This window comes from Bombus vancouverensis, chromosome 9 (assembly GCF_051014615.1).
Source record: "Bombus vancouverensis nearcticus chromosome 9, iyBomVanc1_principal, whole genome shotgun sequence".
Classification (NCBI taxonomy): domain Eukaryota; kingdom Metazoa; phylum Arthropoda; class Insecta; order Hymenoptera; family Apidae; genus Bombus; species Bombus vancouverensis.
In genome coordinates this window covers 1590484-1610554 of record NC_134919.1, presented here as the reverse complement: position 1 = coordinate 1610554, position 20071 = coordinate 1590484, and the positions used below count along the sequence as shown (strand labels likewise).

At 39.0% G+C, this 20071-nt stretch overlaps 2 protein-coding genes across 2 annotated transcripts; both read left to right on the top strand.

Moving 5' to 3' along the window:
- Positions 1-76: 76 nt before the first annotated feature.
- LOC117160045 (uncharacterized) lies at positions 77-2198 on the top strand. The gene is made up of 2 exons (XM_033340438.2): positions 77-282; positions 1254-2198. The coding sequence occupies exons 1-2, from the start codon at positions 216-218 to the stop codon at positions 1481-1483; spliced, it is 297 nt and encodes a 98-aa protein (XP_033196329.1). The 5' UTR covers positions 77-215; the 3' UTR covers positions 1484-2198.
- A 2885-nt stretch (positions 2199-5083) lies between these two features.
- On the top strand, positions 5084-12539 carry LOC117159964 (uncharacterized). The gene is made up of 2 exons (XM_033340269.2): positions 5084-5832; positions 7818-12539. Exons 1-2 carry the CDS (start codon positions 5725-5727, stop codon positions 8109-8111), a joined length of 402 nt encoding a protein of 133 aa, XP_033196160.1. The 5' UTR covers positions 5084-5724; the 3' UTR covers positions 8112-12539.
- The last annotated feature ends 7532 nt before the right edge of the window (positions 12540-20071 follow it).

The window sequence follows — 20071 nt, the reverse complement described above, 5'->3', positions numbered from 1 at the left end:
CAACGTTCTGGAAATTGCCTGAACGACGTTGTTGCGTCGGGGAAGATGTCGGAGAATGGATTAGACGAGCCATCGTTGGCAGGAAATCACGCGAATGTTCGCGATACTTGCAGCTACTCTTGCTCGCGTTGTGGAAACGCTTACACGAGGCCTCACTCCTTGAACAGGCACATTAGATTCGAGTGCGGTGTCGAGCCGCAATTCGAGTGTCCCATATGTCACAAGAAGTCGAAACACAAGCACAACTTGCTTCTTCATATGAGAACTCATCAGAAACCTTAAGTACATTTCCATTAATTTACAGAAACGTTAAATGTGTATAGTTTGAATTCAACGGTGATCTCGAAGGTTACTCACCATTGTATTAATATTCGACTGACCAGAGTAGACTGACTTGTTGCCATTTTTCTGTTGAATTCCATCAAATTATAATATCTGCTCTACGTGGTAAACGTAGTACGGACAGGACAATAAAGTAAAGAGTAAACGAGACAAAGATGAAATATAGGTAAGATGAGTCGAAATGAAATCGATAAACCATTATTGTATATATACATATATATATATACACATATATATGTATATATAAAATATATCAAAGGAAACAAGGGAGAAGTTTGTTCGAGTATACACGCATGTACTTACATACATAGATAACTATGGGCATCGATGAATACTCACAATTGTACGATAAAGAAAATAAATATTTTGTATTTACGAAAAGTTATCGTATCTCTGATCGATTTATTATCGATCTCTTGTTACGTATGTCTTATTGCGTCATTAATTTTCGTATCATGAAGACGAATAGCAGACCGTGACGATTCTCATCGTTCTAAATGTTCATTTAATAAATGTTAACACCGTTGAGAAACCGTGTATAATAGTCAGAGAAACGGATGTATTTCACGATGAAATTGTTCTTCCATAGAAATGTCGATAGTTGCATGCGAAAACTGTTGTTTGCGATTGATCGAGAATATTGTTTAGAACGAACGTACAGGTAATTGTGCGCGAGTGTGCCAATCATCTTCACACGATTATCTAAATTTTGTTGCGATCGAGAGGAAAGGAACACGTTTATTTTGCCATAGCATGGCTCGATGTAAGGTCCTCGAATTCGTTGTATTCTTTCCCGACATTAATATTATTTTGCCGTAAAACGCTTGTTTCTCTACTTCCGCCACGTCTTGCCAATCGTTGTATCAAATGCGTGACAAACGTTTCATCGTGTGCTTAACAAAATGTTGCAGTTTGGAAGATGCTGAAGGATTTGGAAGATGGGCCACCGTTTTTGTGTCCGAAATGCGGTCGTACTTATTCCCACAAGTGCAACCTAACCAGGCATTTACGGCTGGAATGCGGCGTTGGGCCAAGATTTCAATGCGCCTGGTGTAAGAAGCGATTCAAGCATCGACATCACCTGCGGGATCATCAGAGGATCCACCTCTATTCGAATTGCACGTTTGAATTGCGAAATTGAAATAGTACTCTCCCTATAATCTATACGCTTGCTTGTCTTTTTATATTTCACGCGATAGTCTGATTATTCGATTATTTATTTATTTATTTATTCGTATCGGGTTGGCAACTAAGTGATTGCGGATTCTGTCATTAGCCGATACCGACAAAATCCGCAATCACTTAGTTGCCAACCCGATATATCGTTTATTTATCTGTTTTGTTTATGAAATCGTTCGTTCGTTTGTTCGACTATTTCTTAGTTTAAAGGAGACATATCGTTGCAATATTTTTATTCGAATTGTTTGAGATATTTTTCTAAGGTGCAACATGTACAAGTTACCCAAATGCAATATTTTCTCGTTAACAGTCCTGTTAACACGTGACTCGTAACGTTATGCCTTAAAGCATAGTGTAAAGCGTTATTTTGTAAGTTCTGCCGTGCAATGCTACTTGTAATTGTTTTACGCTTCATTGAGATTGCAATATTGCGGAGGAAAAGAGGAAGAATTTTTTTCGTAAAATTATTAATTAACCCTTTGCACTCCTATATCGAGTGTGACTCGATATCAGTTTTTATCTCAGAAGCTACTTTGTCGAGTTCCACCCGACATTCTTTCGTGTCCACGTTTCTTTAATGAAACGTGATAATGACAACCAGGTTTGCTTCCTGGAAATTGTTTCAAGATATATCATATACTTAAAAATTACAAAATATAGCAATAGTGCGAATAAAAGTGGTATTTAAGTGAATTTGTTTCTTCCTTCGTTTATTTAAATTGTCTTATTTTTTTAGTTCAAGTAAATTTCAAATAAAGCGCTTAAAAGCGTTACCAACTGCTGCTAACGAAATTGAAATAAAATTCGGAGTGCAGAGGGTTACAGGTACACGGGGCATTTAACAGAAATAAGGAAACTGAGAAACAGAACGGTTATCCATCGGTATGATTCGAGAATTAAATATGAAATTCATTTGTCACAGTAAATTATTAAGGAAATAATGCCATTTTAAAGAGTGTTCAATACGAAAATATATTATTTTTATGCGCATCGTGTGTATAAATAGCTCAAGTACTTAAACTAACAATGACTTGGAATCATCCGACTTGGCATTAAACGATTGGATATTCGAAAATTATCCTGTTAAATATTCAACGGTATCTAAGAAACGCAAAGTTATTTATTCAAAGTTACAGTACTTTTGATGTTTGTGATCGGTGTGATTGTCAAGTCTGTGCCAAAAAAGAGATATTAATATAGTATTTGCTAGCGTGTAAGTCATAACTGTACACTAAACGTAGACGAGATAAATATATTTGCACAGAGAGAGACTGGAATGTTACGCGTATAGAGGAAGAGCCAGGTGGCCCTAAACGAATCCGTCTCAAGTTTTTGTAATTTGGTGCTTCTTGCGTATTAGCTTATAGATCACCGAACTATGCGAACGGAAAGGTGTTTCGGAAAACAATTGCAAATACCTCTTAACCGTGCCAAAGATACGCCCCCTAGTTTTTATGTTTTATGAAAGATCCACGGGAAATGACAGAAGATGGTATCTTGATATCACTGTCGTTAAATCATAAGATGATATTCGAAGATGTATTTTCATTGAAAGAAAAGAATGTAGCGATTTTACAGAGTAACGATATTGCGATCGTGCAATATAATAAAATATCATTTAGCCACGTCGAAGAAGTATAGCGTTGAAAAAAAACAAGTTCGTAACAGTTTGGCGATTAAAGCGATTATAACACGCCGTACGAAACGTATCTGTTGGTAAACGCTTCTTTTATAATACGCGTACGAAGGAAAGAAAAAAACATAACTATTTTATCGTAATATGATAATATAGAAATTGCTTACTTTCTGAGTACCGAGTGGGAAAACGATACCACTTGTGTAAGAGCTTCCGAAGGTCTGATCGCGGCGATACTAACACTACAAGTACAAGATTACGCAAGTCCTCAAAGTATCTATTCGCGAAAGTTTTCTTGATGATGTTACTTTAATGAATTTCCAAGGAATGATAAAAAAAAAACAGTGTTTTTTACCGTAGTATCGTTGTAATAGTATCGACGATTCTGTTGAAACTAACAATAAGCCAGGTCTTACAGTTCCTTTATTGTCCGATGTACGAACACGAAGCTACGTACTATCTACTTATAGTTAAGGAAAGAAGAAGAATTTACGAAATGTTAGAACAAAGACAATCCTGTTGTCTTTTATAGAGGCAAACGGAAGCAGCATAGTTATCGAATATATCGCGTACCTATACTTTCTTTCGGTCACTCAACAACAGCACGAAACAAACGAATTGCGTTTATTTAAACCAAGATCCCTGTACCTTTGCGAACGAAATAAATTTACTTTTTACAAAAATGATAATGCATGATCATTTTACGTCTCCGTATTATTTATAACTGTTGGAGTCGTCATAGTTTCAAAAATGTAGAAATTCAGGTCGTTACGTACCACGTTAGATCAAATTGCTGACAAACGAGATCGCGTTTGCAAATTATTGACTGTATATGCGATATCTAGATCTACCATATTTCTATTATTACAGTTTATATTTCCTTTATTCTACTGTTTTTTAGTTCAATAAAAGTTCGCAACCATGGAAATAATGCTAAACATTGGAAAAGCTTGTATTGTAACACATATATAATACTCTTGCGATAAGTTACCATTATTTTTACTGTTACATCTAGTGACCGACGGATGATACGATACCGACTGTAGATACGTGCACTCGATACTAACCGTTGATCAAGATATAAAACGTATTTCTCTCAATTTTACATGCAATTTACCAGCGTAGAATACATTTTTCTGGTTTGATCGGGTGGTACATTTGTCATGTGTCATCGCGCATCGATCGATCGGTAAAAAAATGATCGCAAATTGGGTAGAATTGGTTTTCTAATATATACCTATCGCGTACCGCGCAATTTATTTTAATATTGCATCACTATGTGCCAGCCAATTATTAACGTTCAACGATTATTAGCGGTTTGTTGTACGTCATTTCGCTACTAGGATGAAATTACGTCTCAAGGTTTCCGAGCGCCAGCGTCAGCGCCAGCGCTAACGGCCAGTAGTATTCCGTATCGAATGAAAAATTTCGAAGGATATAATAGCTCAAAAATAGAAGCTGGCAATTCCTAATTATATCGCGAATGAGAAACGGATCGCAATGGATGAACGTGCATCGCACGTGTACATACGTATTTGGTATCTGCGTTTGAACGCGATGAGATTTGCCGTAAGGCGACCTTGAGAGAGCGGAAGAAAACAGATTTTTGCAGGAAGAAGCGAAAGGGTCGAGGACAGGCCAGAGAGGAAGCTGGTCGCTCGTTAGGTCGAAGCGAATCCTTTTCGGAGGGAAGGAGACATTCCTACGCGTTGACGTAGATATATACCGGGATCGGGGCAACGTATACGTGCGATCCAGCAGGAACCCCTGCCAGAAAATCAATCCGGGACGTCATGCTGCCGTGTGTATCAACATTGGAAAATCAATGGTAACCTGTGACGTAGGAGTCCCGCCTCAGAATGGACCAATAGGGTCGGCCGCTGATCCCCACCATGGCAACCTTTTACACCTACCCACACGAGCAGCAGCGTGCTCATTCCGTAGCAGACTACCGCATCGACCGGACGCGCGTGATCGAGAACGTTGTTGAAAAGGCAGCACGCCGAACTACCATAAAAAACGACCAGCTATCCGTGAAAGCGTACGACGTGTATGCAGTTTTCCAGTCGAAATAGTAGCAACAGCGATTGGGAGAATCAGTTGGCAGCGGTACTAGCAACCACAACAACCTCAGTGACGAGTCATTGTTGTCGTCGACGACGGCGTCTAATCGCTCTATTGGAGTCAGAGAATCTGATCGAAACGAACACTGCGCGAATTTAGGATCGACTCGATTTCGAGACGAAAAACCTAAACGAAAAAGCGGATTCGAATCGCGACAAACGTTTCGCACACGCGTTCCGAAAACTGACTCGTCAATTCCCGCTACAAAGAGAAACTGTCTTGTCAATCTGGTGAAGGGAGAGCACGCAGTGGTTCAACGGAATTTCTTGGAAAAACTATCGACGTTTAGCGACGACAGGAACCGTCTGGTTTGAACTTTCCAGAAAAACGGAACAAGAAAGACAACTGCTAGGTATAGTGCTAGGTGAAAGAAAAGGAAGACAACTTTCCGCGGAATAGAAAGAAAGAGAGTGTGTGCTCGGTCACGAGTGCCGGCTATCGAGATGGCGTTTATGATGCCCGTTATGAAAAACGAGTGGGACATTTACAAGACCAACCGCAGTCGTCGATCTTCCGAGTGTTCCAATCCTCAGGCCTGTCGCAGTAGAAAGGTGAGTGGTTCATCTGTTACAAATCCGCCTGAAACCGAACCTACAGAATCGATACAAACGGATCGAGTCACGCGTTCCGGTAACTCGAAGTTGGCGCGAAATTTTGTTCGCACGATGTGTATTCGATTTTCCATATCGTTACGGTAAGTTTCGAGCATTCGTCGCGCTTTTTCAGATAACGATATCGCGTGGAAACGATATTCAAAGACTCGAGAATATCGTTGTTAACTCAAGCACGTTGTTAACGCGTGCCGTATCCGAAATGCATTTCATAGATCGCACGAATTTCGATCACGAATATTTCTCAAGCGTGTCATATAGATACGTAAATACGTACAGCGGCGGTCGGAAATAATTTCACGGTCAGGCAGCGAATGGTCGATTACGCGCGACGAAAGTGACTCGACGACGGATACGAAACATTCCGGCGTTTATTGTGGCACATACCTATTTACACTTCGTGCGCGAGGTAGTCGCATTGTCGGCATTCTGGTAATGCTGATGAAGAAAACAGAACGGAAAACACGCTTGCTCGTGCGCTTTTTCGCGAGGAAATAGTTCTTTCCGCGCGTTCGCGACGCGACATTCGTAGGCATATCTTAGCTACGGCGTGATACATGGTTGCGCAACGTTTGTGCCTAATTTCGTAACGCATCGCGTGCGATAATCTTTTCGATAGTATCGCTTTGATCGAATCGCGAAATCACAACTCGATCTATCATCGATAAGGCTATTTAGCTAGACTTCCGGCGTCAAAGGCGAAATTCTTCTCAAGTTTCATCGCCGGTCTTATCTTTATCGCTTTATATCCTTCTAACTTTTACACCATCGATTAGCGTTCCTTCGAACCAAATCTTTTCGTTTAAAAACATATTCGTGTTTCGCCGATGCGTGTCGTTTTGAATCGCGGCGATATCGTCGTAGTCGTTGTGGTCGGGCAAAGTTCGAGAAGTGTAAGCGTGAGACCTTGCTATAAATCGCACGGGGCTGTGAACGCGTTAACCGATAATTACATGTGTATGTATGTTGGACTCGATCGAGCATTTAGCCGAGTTTCAACGACCCGTGTTAACTTTCGATTTACACGACGTTGTAGTGAATTTCGTAAAGCTTTCGAAATACTCGAATCACCGAAACTCAGCTGACCATGTGTCAGCGTCTTTGCGGTATAGCAAGGACCGTTTGATCGGATGCTAATTCGTATCGGACGTAGAGCCACGCGCGAAGCCAAGAATCGAGCCAATTGCTCTCGTGATAAGAAATTACGTAATCGCGCGTAACCAAAGTACGTGAATCTGCGGCGAGAAATTCGTCGTGTCCGAGGTTGTGGCGCACGTGCGCACGTGCAACATCGATTACTCGATGCGGCGTGCTTGATTGCGAACCACTGTTCCATCGTAACGTTGCATCGAGGGCATTCGGCCTTGTCTGCAACGCAATGCAATGCTAAATTCGCTCCGCGAAGTACACGGCAGAAACAATACGTCGATCGTTTGCCGTATATCCAGTATGGGCGACAATCGGGTACGCGTTGCCTCTACGATTCTATCTATCTGCCCAAGTATCTACTTGTGCTTACCCGTGCCGTATTCCTACCGATATCGTCGACTCCTCGTACCTGCTCTTCGAGTTTCTCGGTCTAGTTTTCATCCTGGAACTTTTCGAACGCGAGATTATCAACGAGGACTTTCCATCAGGAAAGACGCGCTTTCGAGAAGATTATTGGGTGAATTTCTCTGTTGTTTTTGTTTCGGAAAATTCGAAAGCGTATACGCGTAGCGTGAAATTGCAAAGTATAGTGTAGAATATAAGAATGTTGTGAACCGAGTGGACCGCAGAAGATAGGACCAGATAGAAAGTGAAAGTAGTAGCTATGCAATGAAGTTGGCGCGCGTTTAGAATCGATATCATCCGATCGATACATTTTTAACGATTTCCGTGAGAACTTAAGTAAAGAATTAAGAAACGATTCGTTTTGTTCGCAGGTTTCGGAATGTTCAAAATCCGAGGGTCCATCGTTGTCTACCTCACCAGGGTCAGACTTTCTGACATCGCCGGCTCACCGTTCCGTGCCCCTTACTTCTCGGCATTTCTCGAGAACGTCCTCGAGGGCGTCTCAAAGCTCGTTGCAAAGTCCGAGCAAGAGTACCGGTTCGTCTCCGCCGAAAACCGGCAGCTCTAACTCTCTGAACAAGTTCCACAATCGGCTGGTGGACAAGTTGAAAAGGTCGTTGAAAAAGGCCGACGATACCGCTGAAGATCAGCGAAACTTGTCGTGAAACAGTCAGGCGGTTTTGGGCCGGCCACCGATTTCCGGCTCGAAACCGATCGAGATCCGACGTACCTCTGCACCCGTTACCACGTCCGCAACGATCCACGAGGGGGTGGTACGATCCTGTCCGGATCCGCCGCCTTCGGCGTGGTAAAACAGCACGACAGCAACAAAAGTGACAACGACAGCAACGGGAATAGAATGGAACGAGCCGTAAGAAGAAAAAGTTTCCCGCGATTCGATTGCCAGTGACGACGATGATGATCGATTCTTGCAACAGTGGCATCTAATAAGAAGGAGCGAAGGACCACAAGCACCGGGAACGAGCAACAAGAAGGATCCAGTGAAAGAGGTACATAATCACAATGGAATTCGTCGTTATCTACGTTATCTACGTTGGCGCGTACGTTGGACTGCGTTTATTTCGCATTCATTTCGCGTTCATTTCGCGTTCATCTCGCGTTCGTTTCGTACGCGTATAATTGCATAGTTCGTGGCCAGTCGGGGTCGGTATAGGATCTTAATGTCCAGACCTAAAAAGCTAGTTCCTTCATTGTACATATATTATTGCGCGTATAAAATCTCAGAAACAGCTCAAGCGTTACACGACCTTCGCTTCTTACTAAAATGACCAAAATTGTTCACGCTCTGTTCCTTTTCTCTCTCTCTCTCTCTCTCTCTCTTTCTCCTTCCTCTATTTTCTTTCTTTCTCTTTTTGTCTTCCTCCCTTTCTATTAAAGATGTAGCTAAAACAAAGTTGTATTTCGTTCGAGCTTCTTCCCACTTCTTTGGAATTTACTTACAAGATTCTTACTTTCCTTTTATCATTCGTGTAACGTCTAGCCAATCAAATGGTAACTGTGGTAAATATGTTTTTAAAATATTAGGGCAAGCAGAAAAATGGGCTGACTATGACGTGGCGTAAGTCGCGTCCGAGTCAAAGGAGTTCCCGTAGAGGTTCTCGCATACGACAACCGGAAACGCTTGTTTTCATCGTTAAGATTACTTGCTGCCTCCAAAGGGAATGTGCGTGCGTATATGCGAAAACTGCGAAAGGGTATACGAATGCGCATTATATACACGTACAATATAGGTGAGCTAGTGAGAGAACGGAGCCTAAGAAAAGACTTACTTATTTTAATCGTATATGTGTATATATATATACACATATATGCGTACTTATATGCGTAAATATTTATTTGACGCTTTCGTTAAACTTCGTCTCGCATAAAACTTAACGAACACGCGAGCAAATACTTTGTCTTCGAAACGATGCACGAATATATATTTTTTTTTTTTATTTATAAAACGTTGGTCCCGCACGAAAATTGCTTATTTCAAACTTTCTTCCCGATTGATCCGTTTCTGATTTTTTGAGGTTGAACTCCCTGTGGTATCGTTTCGAGGTGAACGTATTTGCAATACATACGAGACTTATTTGCTAGTTTATATCGCAAAAAGGATAGATTTTTTAAAGAATCCTCGCAGTATGTATCCAAGTGTATCATAGCGGTTTTCCTTTGTCCCGCGCCCGAGGTACTGGATTTTGCTGTTTTGATTAGTCGTTACGAAGCGTTTGTTAAATTTCTTTATAGTATAATGATATATTAGTTGCGTCGAGATAAATGGTCGAGCCTGTTACTTGCTATATGTTGAGCAATCTGTTTGATACGAATAATCCTGGAATATAGAAACGAAAGTGTCCTCGAAAATTGGACGCAGAACGACGTCTTTCCAAGACATCGAATGAAATCCTAGAGATACTTTTATGTGCAATTCTACAAATACTAAATTCACGTTTTTTTTCCTATCCTTCTCCTCTTTACCTTTGCTTTTATTCGATCGTCTCATACACGATGGAAGGTATTGAAAACCAAAGAACGGTATGATTGAAACGTCCTGCTGTTTCTTAAAAAAATTAAAGTTCATACGGAACTTTAACGACGATATAATTCGAGCAAAGTTACAGCAACGTATCGTTCCGTTTCATAATAATTGAACAGTATTTAATTACGTGTAAGATAAACAGAAGTTTGTTTTTTATATGCGTAATACGGTGACATCGTCTGCGTCCATCTATATATTACCGCAATTTTCAATTTTTCGAATAAGATGATCACGCGCTTTCCTTATCGTTTTGCGAAATTACGAAGTGGGAGCAATTATATGATACCGCGTGTAACTCTGTGATACCGTAAGCTATAAGGTAGAATTATTTTGCAACAATCATATAAAAGAAAAACAAAAAAATAAAAAAATGGAGGTAGAAGTTGGGGAAATGTTATTGTTACTACGAAAATTCGTACGAACGCTTCGATTCTCCGTCAATCAATGCGCGTCCTTTGATAGCAACAGCGACGAGTTCTTTCCTCGTTCAATAACAATGTTGATCCGAACGAGAACAAAGGGTCGAACGATTTTTCCTTAATTTTCGATCGAACATGTTCTCGGGATAAGTTATTTTCTAAATAGATATCGTTCAACATTAAATTCTAAAAGATTATCAAATTTGATATGAGAAGCACGTCGCCTAATTTTCAAGACGATTGTCCGACAGTTTTTCTTCTCTTTGTTTCCTTTCCTTTTTTTCTTTTCTTTTTTTTTTTTTGTTCCTTTTTCTTTTCAGTGAATATACGGGATGAACGAGGAAAGAAAGAACGAACGAACGAAGGAAAAGATCAGATCCGATAAGAATGAAAGGACTAATTCAGAAAAATTGCCGTTATATGTAAGACTGCTTTAGAGAACAGAAAAACAATAGAATTACCGATCTGATGTTAAAACGTGGTGCTTGACGAAGTGTTGGGACGCGCGAAGGATCGAGAACGTTGCACGAACCTTGGCGAAATTTCGTTCCATCATTTCGTTGATTGATTTGTACTGATTAGGAAGAATGGTGTTATTAGAATTTAGAGATTGACGAGATAATACGATCTATTTATTACGGCGGCCTCGGACCGCGGAGTAAACGTGGATTGGAAGCTTTGACCTCCTATCTTTTTGTATATAATATTTTTCCCCTTGATTCGAAATATTTACATAACGTTTATTACTTTTTAATTCGATTTATAAAACACTTAGCTGTACGTATCTTATAGTTTATCTGTTCCAGCTCGATCCACTTTCATTCTACGGTCACAATGTTCGCGCAACTATAAAGCTATATGAATATATACAAATATATTTATATATATTTGAATATGTACATACGTATACATCGACACACGCACACGCGCTCGTCGCGCGCCTGTTGTGTGCATATATACATATACATTATTCGACAATTTGACTATTTTTTGTATAACTATTGCAACTACGTTATGGTTATTCGTTATACCTCACTCGGGACATTTTGAGCTGATTTTTAGCGCGTGGCTGAGGAGATGGAGGTACGAGTCATGGGGAAACGGTCAGGAGCAATTTCATACGAAAGTACAAATTGATAGTTTCGGCTTGGATTGAGCGATAGAATCGAACGTAAATATCAGAAAATAATTTCTATCGCGTTTAGAGATATGCATGGTGAGCTTTATGTTATGTAAACCTATTACGTACCTTTTACGTATTTACTTAGGTATACTTTACGTATAATAAAACGGCCTGAATAACGCTTTTGTATTATAAGTAGAATATGCTCGCCGTTTCATATTTTGTCTAATATTTTTGCAGTGTAGAAGTAGAATTGTCGCTTTGGCGATTCAAAACGACATTATTCGTCGATATACATAGTATCGTTGATCCCTCAATGACTTTCTCCTCAACCATGACGATTGAATGTCACTGCCAAAATCCCCAGGATCGCATAAAAATATAACATCTATATACATACATGATAGACTTCACGAGCGGCTGTTGCTTTTTCCGCGGCAACCTGTTCGTTCTTTGCCACCACAAACCTCTATCATTCTCTCGCTATTTTTCGGTCTTATGTTGTGTATTTATTTTTTTTTTCTTTTTATAAGATAGCAGCTTTTGTTATTGAAAAGCCCGTAACGCTCGTTCTTCAACATAACTTCACCAAGAATGAAATGTCGGGTACATTATCGAGCTTCTTAATTTCTCAATATTTCAAGATTGAAAAAAGAAGAAATAACAAAATATACGATACTAAGCGAACGTTTGGAATTTTTTGTCAAAAACCTGTTATCAATCTTTTTTTTTCTTTTCCTATTTTTCTTTTCTGGACGTATATACGTACATGGACGTACAAAATGGAAAAGAAAGCGAAATGACGGGTGCACATTCCATGAATATAATTATACATGTATAAAATAACGAGTCCGTTAGCGTTTGTTAAGACATTCGAGTAAGATATTACAGGCGAACATTCAAGATGAATAATATATCTAAAGTTTGAAAGCTTACAATAGACTCGGTTCATCATTATCATATATCGTGATTTTTATGTCATGTTCAATAAATGAGTTTCAAAGTATTAACAGAGTATTTCTTAATTTCCTGAAGTATCTTTTTCCAAAGGTAAACCTGTGACAGCGAAAGTTCCCACAGCTTCTTAGGATGCTCGCGTAATTTTTTCATACTGAGTCACGCAACAATTTCAATATGACGACAATTAGTTGCTTAATACGACGATGACACGTGCAAAATAGCATTTGATATTCGAGTTACGAATGAGCAATCGTTATGACTCATGATTATATAGAATTTTTCAAGTATGATTTACCAATAATATCGATAAGAATAGAAACGATCGCATTGATACGATCGACGAACGACAGACCGATTGTATCAGGCATCGGGCATTCGATCTTAAAAGTATGGCAGATATAAGAACGATATTAAGTTTTAAGATTGATTTGACAAACTTGTCGAAACCCAATTTGCAATCAAAGTTTCGTCGAACGATTTTCAGCGTCGAAAATAATGTAAGCTAAACGTATAGTCGAGGAAAATTTGGAAGACGGAATTGTCGACGTAACCGCCTGTTGCAGATAGCACCTATAGGCTGAAGTATGTATATTGTGAAATAAATCGTTCGTTCTAAAGAAAAAAAATATAAATTCATATTACCGGTTGGTATTTAAATGCATTGTGTTGGTAAACTAATCGATATATCGTCTTAACTGAAATAGTACCAAAAGGACGTTCTTCGAGTTCGTTATACTTTAAATAGAATCACCTTTGCCGTATCTGTAACACATTTACATAAACGTCGCGTGAGTACGTTGATTTTTCGATTGCAATCGACCTCCACACTAAGTTTTTTTCGTTTATGCGGCTATTAATATCGTTAATGATAGCATAACTATGTACATACTTTGTTCGTTTTATGTTTAATTTGAATGCACAAGCAGTCAGCGCGTTAGATAGATATATTTGGAGTTCTCAAATATAAAATCTAACTAAAATGATACTTTGTGTTAAAATAACACTGTGTGAATGTAACTCAATCATACACGAGCCGCTTGTAAGAATACTTCCACGAGTTTCTTTTGATAATTGCGGCAAACTCGTTCTTTTCGTGATATTATTTGAAAAAGCCTAGAGGAAATAGTCGTATTTTTAGTTTATTCTGCGGCAGCTAACGTCATCGTAGTCGCTTGCAATCGTTACTTTGACGTAACACATGAATAACAATGAATCGTACGTAGAAAACTTCAACGAGATTTGCATTGTCAAAATTGTTATACCGTTTAGCCTGTTATTATCAGAAATTAAAAATGAGATAACACACGATCGACATTGCGCAACTGAAATTCACAGCCAATCGTTGAAACCATCTGCTGTTTACCATAGTCCGCTGCAATATTCGGATTGATCTTTTATGTGCTTTGTGCTCAAATTTGAAGGCAACTTAATTCTAGTAAGTATGAAATGAAACTCGTGTTTCGATCAACTGATATCTCTAAATAAATTTAACGAGGTCAAGAGTAAAGAACGGCGTTAAAAAATATTTAGCCAGTGAAGCTAAAAATAATTATTATGGAAACGACCGTAGTCGATAATTTTTACATATCCAATATGTCAAAGTTGTTGGAATCATTGGATCATGATGTTGCAATACATGGATATTCTCGTTATCTTCCACATACTAATGTAGAAACGAAAAAATAGCTTACTATGCGATGAAAAAAGCATTAATTTATCAACGCGTGATTTATGGCTATCATTCTCGATAAAATCATTGAAATAATAGATAATGGTGACATAGAGAATGATTCGAATTTACCCTACGAATGAATCGAAGATGCCTACCATTGGCATTTATACGCAGGCTGGACACCAAACATTTTGGATATGTCGAAATATGAGTACGGAAGTTGAATGCAAGTGGAAGGAGTTTCAGTGCGGAATAAGCGGTTGACTACGCCACTGGTTTTCACGAATGGAAATTTCCACAGCGTGAGGAGCCGCCGCGTACGGTGGTGTGTCACTGTTTGGTTTATTAGCGCGAAAATTGTACCAGCGCAACAGAAAAATACTTGGCGTAACTACGCGCGAAACACGTGAAAAACAATATCACGTGCATAGTAGTTCGATGCTTTTGTTCCATTTATGGCTGCAATTTACCCCGTGACACGATCAACTCCGTTTCGGTTTCTTTCATATTTAGAAAATGCAGTTCTATCTAGGAATAACTAGAGGATTTGGACAAGAACGTCGAGTACAGAGATGCAGGAAGGAAGTTAAGCAGCGTGTAGGTAGTCACCGGATGACACCCACCATGCATTATCTCGTCTCATTCCCATTGGCAAAGTGTAAGTAAGTATGTACATGTTGTGGGCTCATTCAGCCGGACAGCTTAGAAAGCTCGCATCCAACGTCTATCGACCGACTACATTTCATTCCGTTCTCCCCTCTCTGTTTCTTCATTCCCGATCAAAGCGATTCCTATCATTCGCATAGGTGTTTTTTTTATTTATTTATTTCTTTATTTACATTTTACAATTTGTCCAGTAGGACATTTGGTAAAATATTATAGCTTAGTGATATAGCAATATAACATGTGGATGGCTACCCCCAGTGGGATACCATCTTCGAATTTGATAGATTTATTTCTTTAATCATCTCAGATAATACGAAGCAACTAAAGGACAAACTAAAGAAATTCTATTGGCTCACGGGCCGACGCTCCAAACTAAACATACAGAATAAAATTACTCTCTACAAGACCGTAATAAAACCTGTCTGGACCTACGGAATCCAACTATGGGGAACAGCAAGTAACTCCAACATTGAAATACTTCAACGCTTCCAATCGAAAACGCTAAGATCCTTAATAGATGCACCTTGGTATGTTACCAATGAAACAATACACCGCGACCTCAAGATAACCACAGTCAAAGAGGAAATAGCAAAATATAGCGACAGATATAGCAAAAGAGTCAACAAACACCGAAACCCCCTAATCATTGGACTACTTGATACGACGGACCAGATTCGCAGGCTGAAGAGGCACTACCCGCTAGACCTAAACGCTAGATTCAATTAGTTATCTAAATTAAGTAATATTCACTTATTTACAATACTTAAGTACAAATTATATTTATCTATAACAAGTATTAACTTATTATAAATAATCAGCCATGTCACTGCGCCACGCCAGAAAAATTACTGGAAATTCTCAACGCGAGAATTGATTGTAATTTTAATAAATAAAATAAATAAAAATTTATTTCTTTAATGTGGTGAGTGTTTGTATGTTAGGTTATGTCCTTTGTGAGATCTGTTGGGTGTTTCCTTTTTAGTCTTCTTTTCGCATAGGTTAAATAACGATTTCTCGACTGGCAACCTTATGCGTATAGTGCGCTTCAGGGTGGACAGGTACATGGGACTATTGTTAGCACCTTGTCCTTGATCGAAGAGTCATTGTTACGTCCCGTGAGTTGCTACACAAAGCAGACTCTAACCCCTGGGCAAGATGACCGCCAAATGTTTGAATATCTTTACTGCATTAGAACGTGAAGGTACGGGAAATCTGTTTTTTCTCGCGTAGATGCCTGCCGTTAGTAACCTTCTCTCAGGGGCAGGTAGTATCTTTCCTCCCCTTCCAACCTTGTAGCTTAGTCAAGTAGCAGCTATGTCCGTCGCCCTCACTTTCCTAAAGAAACATTGTCATCGACGAGTCCGCTTATCTCGTATCCTTAGACACACACATCGCCAGTTTTCCTCCGCTGCATCATCGTCACAGAAGTTTGAGCTGCTTTACGTTTTCTGGCCCGTCAACATTTTAACTTACAAATTATACTTATCTATAATAAGTATTAACTTATTATAAATAATTAGCCTTGTCACTGCGCCACGCCAGAAAAATTACTGAAAATTCTCAATGCGAGAATTGATTGTAAACTTTAATAAATAAAAAAAAAAACATTTTAACTTGCGATCAAATCTTTGTACACGCGATACACTCGCAGACTTGTATTCGAAGTTGTTAGAAATAAAGTGCGTGTTTTAATTTATTAACCAGGTGTTAGCATCAATTCAACCACCTCTATTATCCTAACCGAAATAGGGGATCGATCATTTTGTGGCGTCGATTATCAAATCGTAACGGGAATTTACGACTCTCGTTGGCGCGCTTCTTCGCAATCGCGTCTCTCCGCGAACAGTCGAACAGTCATGCTGTTGATGAAATCCTATTGATGCGATTGCGATGAAAAGGTAGGTTCGACGCGTGAACAATCTCGATTCAACAGTATTTAACCGAGTCGCTTTGCATACAAACGACTTTGCTTTAAATGCGATCTATTTAGGGAGACGAAGCTCGAGACCTTGCTATTTGTAGAACGATCGACGGCACGCCGAGTCGCACCGCGCTGTTCCGAAACGACCATGGTGGAAGAACTCGTTGAACTCCGAATGCGGTTGACGAGTTCAGAAGCACAGGTAGAACGCGGTTCGGAAAAGAATTCAGGTCGATGGACTTTCTGGCTGGTACGGAATAGGGTCGCCGATCAATACGTTTGTACGGCGATACTATTTCTAACTCGTTGTGAATTATTCTTAGAACACAACTCCTCTCACGTTGATTCGTTAACATGCAACATGGCTGGGAAATTCATGAACCGCGATCGACTTCTCTTCGTACACGAGAAGGCTCACGCGATCAAGCCGGGTCATCGGCTCAAAAAAATTATACTTTTTTAAACTTTACTCGCGGCAACAATTGCTTTTTTCTTATGGTTTTCCTTCTGCTTAATCTTTTCAACTCGTTATCTACATACGTGTGAGCATGAACGCTCGAAATAATTGATCGTTATACAAAGGCAAGATAACGCGATATCGCTTGGATAATTGTTTCCTAAACCTTGCGTTTCTCTGATTAACTGATTCCTAGACCTCGCGTTCTTTCGAGTAACCGTCATACGATAGATTTGCACGAATTTCCAATCCGATCGATCGAGAATTGCTTTGTGATTAATCGTACAATCATTCACGAGATAAGGAAGCAACATAAATAAAAGCCTGTTTTAAAAAGTTGCCGAAGCGTTGCAAGGTCCTCTTAAACCTAATCCAGACCGATAGGCAATTGTCTATAGACAATCTATACGTCGTACATACGTTCGTTTCTCCGCAAATTTTCCATGGACAACGTTATTCCACTGATTGGCTGCTAACAATTGTCTGTCAGTTTGGACTAGGCTGTAGGCGTATACATTTACAGGTATCGATTTTATGCTTAAGTCTAAAGAAATCCTTCTCGATCGAGCAAGGAGCCTATAGTGTAAATATTTCGATTGGACATTCTATCAATCTGTTTCGTATATTATATTGTATTACACAGAATAAAATTACCCTCTATAAAACCGTAATAAAACCTGTCTGGACCTACGGAATCCAACTATGGGGAACAGCAAGTAACTCCAACATTGAAATACTTCAACGCTTCCAATCAAAAACGCTAAGATCCATTATAAATGCACCCTGGTATGTCACCAACGAACTAATACATCGCGACCTCAAGATACCCACAGTCAAAGAGGAAATTTTTTTTTTTATTATTTATTAGAGTTACAATCAATTCTCGCGTTGAGAATTTTCAGTAATTTTTCTGGCGTGGCGCAGTAACATGGCTAATTATTTATGATAAGTTAATACTTGTTATAGATAAATATAATTTGTACTTAAGTATTGTAAATAAGTAGATGTTACTGAATTTAAATAACTAGTTGAATCTGTCGTTTAGATCTAGCGGGTAGTGTCTCTTCAGCCTGCGAATCTGGTCCGTCGTGTCAAGTAGTCCAGTGATTAGGGGGTTTCGGTGTTTGTTGACTCTTTTGTTATATCTGTCGCTGTATTTTGCTATTTCCTCTTTGACTGTGGGTATGTTGAGGTCGCGGTGTATTGTTTCGTTGGTAACATACCAAGGTGCATCAATTAGGGATCTTAGCGTTTTCGATTGGGAGCGTTGAAGTATTTCAATGTTGGAGTTACTTGCTGTTCCCCATAGTTGGATTCCGTATGTCCAGACAGGTTTTATTACGGTCTTGTAGAGGGTAATTTTGTTCTGTGTGCTTAGGTTGGATTTCTTGAGTTTGTCCTTCAGTTGCTTTGTTTTGTCTGTGATGTGATTTTTCCAAGTTAGCCTCCTGTCCAGGGTCATGCCCAGGTATCTGACTGAGTCCTTGCTAGGAATTATTGTGTTGTTAATGGTGACCTGGGGGCAGGTTATCAAAGAGGAAATAGCAAAATACAGCGACAGATATAGCAAATGAGTCAACAAACACCGAAACCCCCTAATCACTGGACTACTTGACACGACGGACCAGATTCGCAGGCTGAAGAGGCACTACCCGCAACACCTAAACGCTAGATTCATTTACTTATCCAAATTAAGCATATGCACTTACTTATAATACTTATAAATTATACCTATCTATAATAAGTATTAACTTATTGTAAATAAACAGCCATGTCACTGCGCCACGCCAGAAAAATTACTGAAAATTCTCAACGCGAGAATTGATTGTAATTTCAACAAATAAATAAATAAAAAAAAAATTAACTCTTTTGGATATTTCTTCTTTAACAGTGGGTATCTACTCAATTACTTTACACGACGGATCAGATCCGCAGGCTAAAAAGACATTACCCTGTAGATTTTTTTTTTTTTTTATTTAATTCTTTACATTCACAATTTGTCCAATTTGGATATTTGGTAGAATTCTTTAGCTGTTTGATTATCATGTGGGTGGCTACCCCCAGCGGGATACCATCTTCGTATTTGTTAGGTTGTGTTCTTTGTGAGGTCTGCTGGGTGTTTCCTTTTCAGTCTTCTATCCATGTCCTCTAGATTTAAGCATTAGATTCAGCTAGAATCAAACACACGATAATCACTTATTATTCACGTCATAGTACCACGCCAAAATAATTTACTCATAATTCTCAATGAAAATTGATTGTAAAATACATCCAAATAAAAAAAAATATTTCTTTAATTTTTTCTCACATTGGAACGTCGCTATCTGTCATCCTCGTACAATTCATAACATTGTTAAATCAAACCATATATATTCGATGTACTTCAGATTATCGGAAAACATCCCCGGCGTTTCGCTATTTATCGCGACGAGGAGTGTCATTTGTACCTGCTAAAACGGCACGACTTGTTTCTGAACTTATCGACATAGTTGGTAATAACACAGACGAATACCTTCAGTTATTAATAATAACAACCGTTTACCGACGAACGTCACTGCACGATAATACATCAACAAAATACCGCTTCTATATATATATATACTTTTTTCATAATAAATCGAATTAAACGTTACGCAATTTATTTATCCTTTTAATTCCCACAATGTATATATATGTACTTTTTTCATAGCAAATCGAATTAAATGTTATGCAATGCGTCTTTTTAATTCCCACAATGTTTAATTAGTCATCGCACATGAATCTTAGTATTTACGATATAGTACTAATAAGTACGATATACGTACCTACAGCCAAAATTATTAGCAGAAAGGTAAGTAAAGTTGGCACATAGCAGACTAGAGT

Excerpts from the sequence above, each read along its gene's own strand:
- LOC117160045 (XM_033340438.2), top strand. The coding sequence starts at position 216 with ATGTCACAAGAAGTCGAAACACAAGCACAACTTGCTTCTTCATATGAG. Across the intron at positions 283-1,253 it reads GAACTCATCAGAAACCTTAA|TTTGGAAGATGCTGAAGGAT; the intron begins GTACATTTCCAT and ends AAAATGTTGCAG.
- LOC117159964 (XM_033340269.2), top strand. The coding sequence starts at position 5,725 with ATGGCGTTTATGATGCCCGTTATGAAAAACGAGTGGGACATTTACAAG. Across the intron at positions 5,833-7,817 it reads AGGCCTGTCGCAGTAGAAAG|GTTTCGGAATGTTCAAAATC; the intron begins GTGAGTGGTTCA and ends TTTTGTTCGCAG.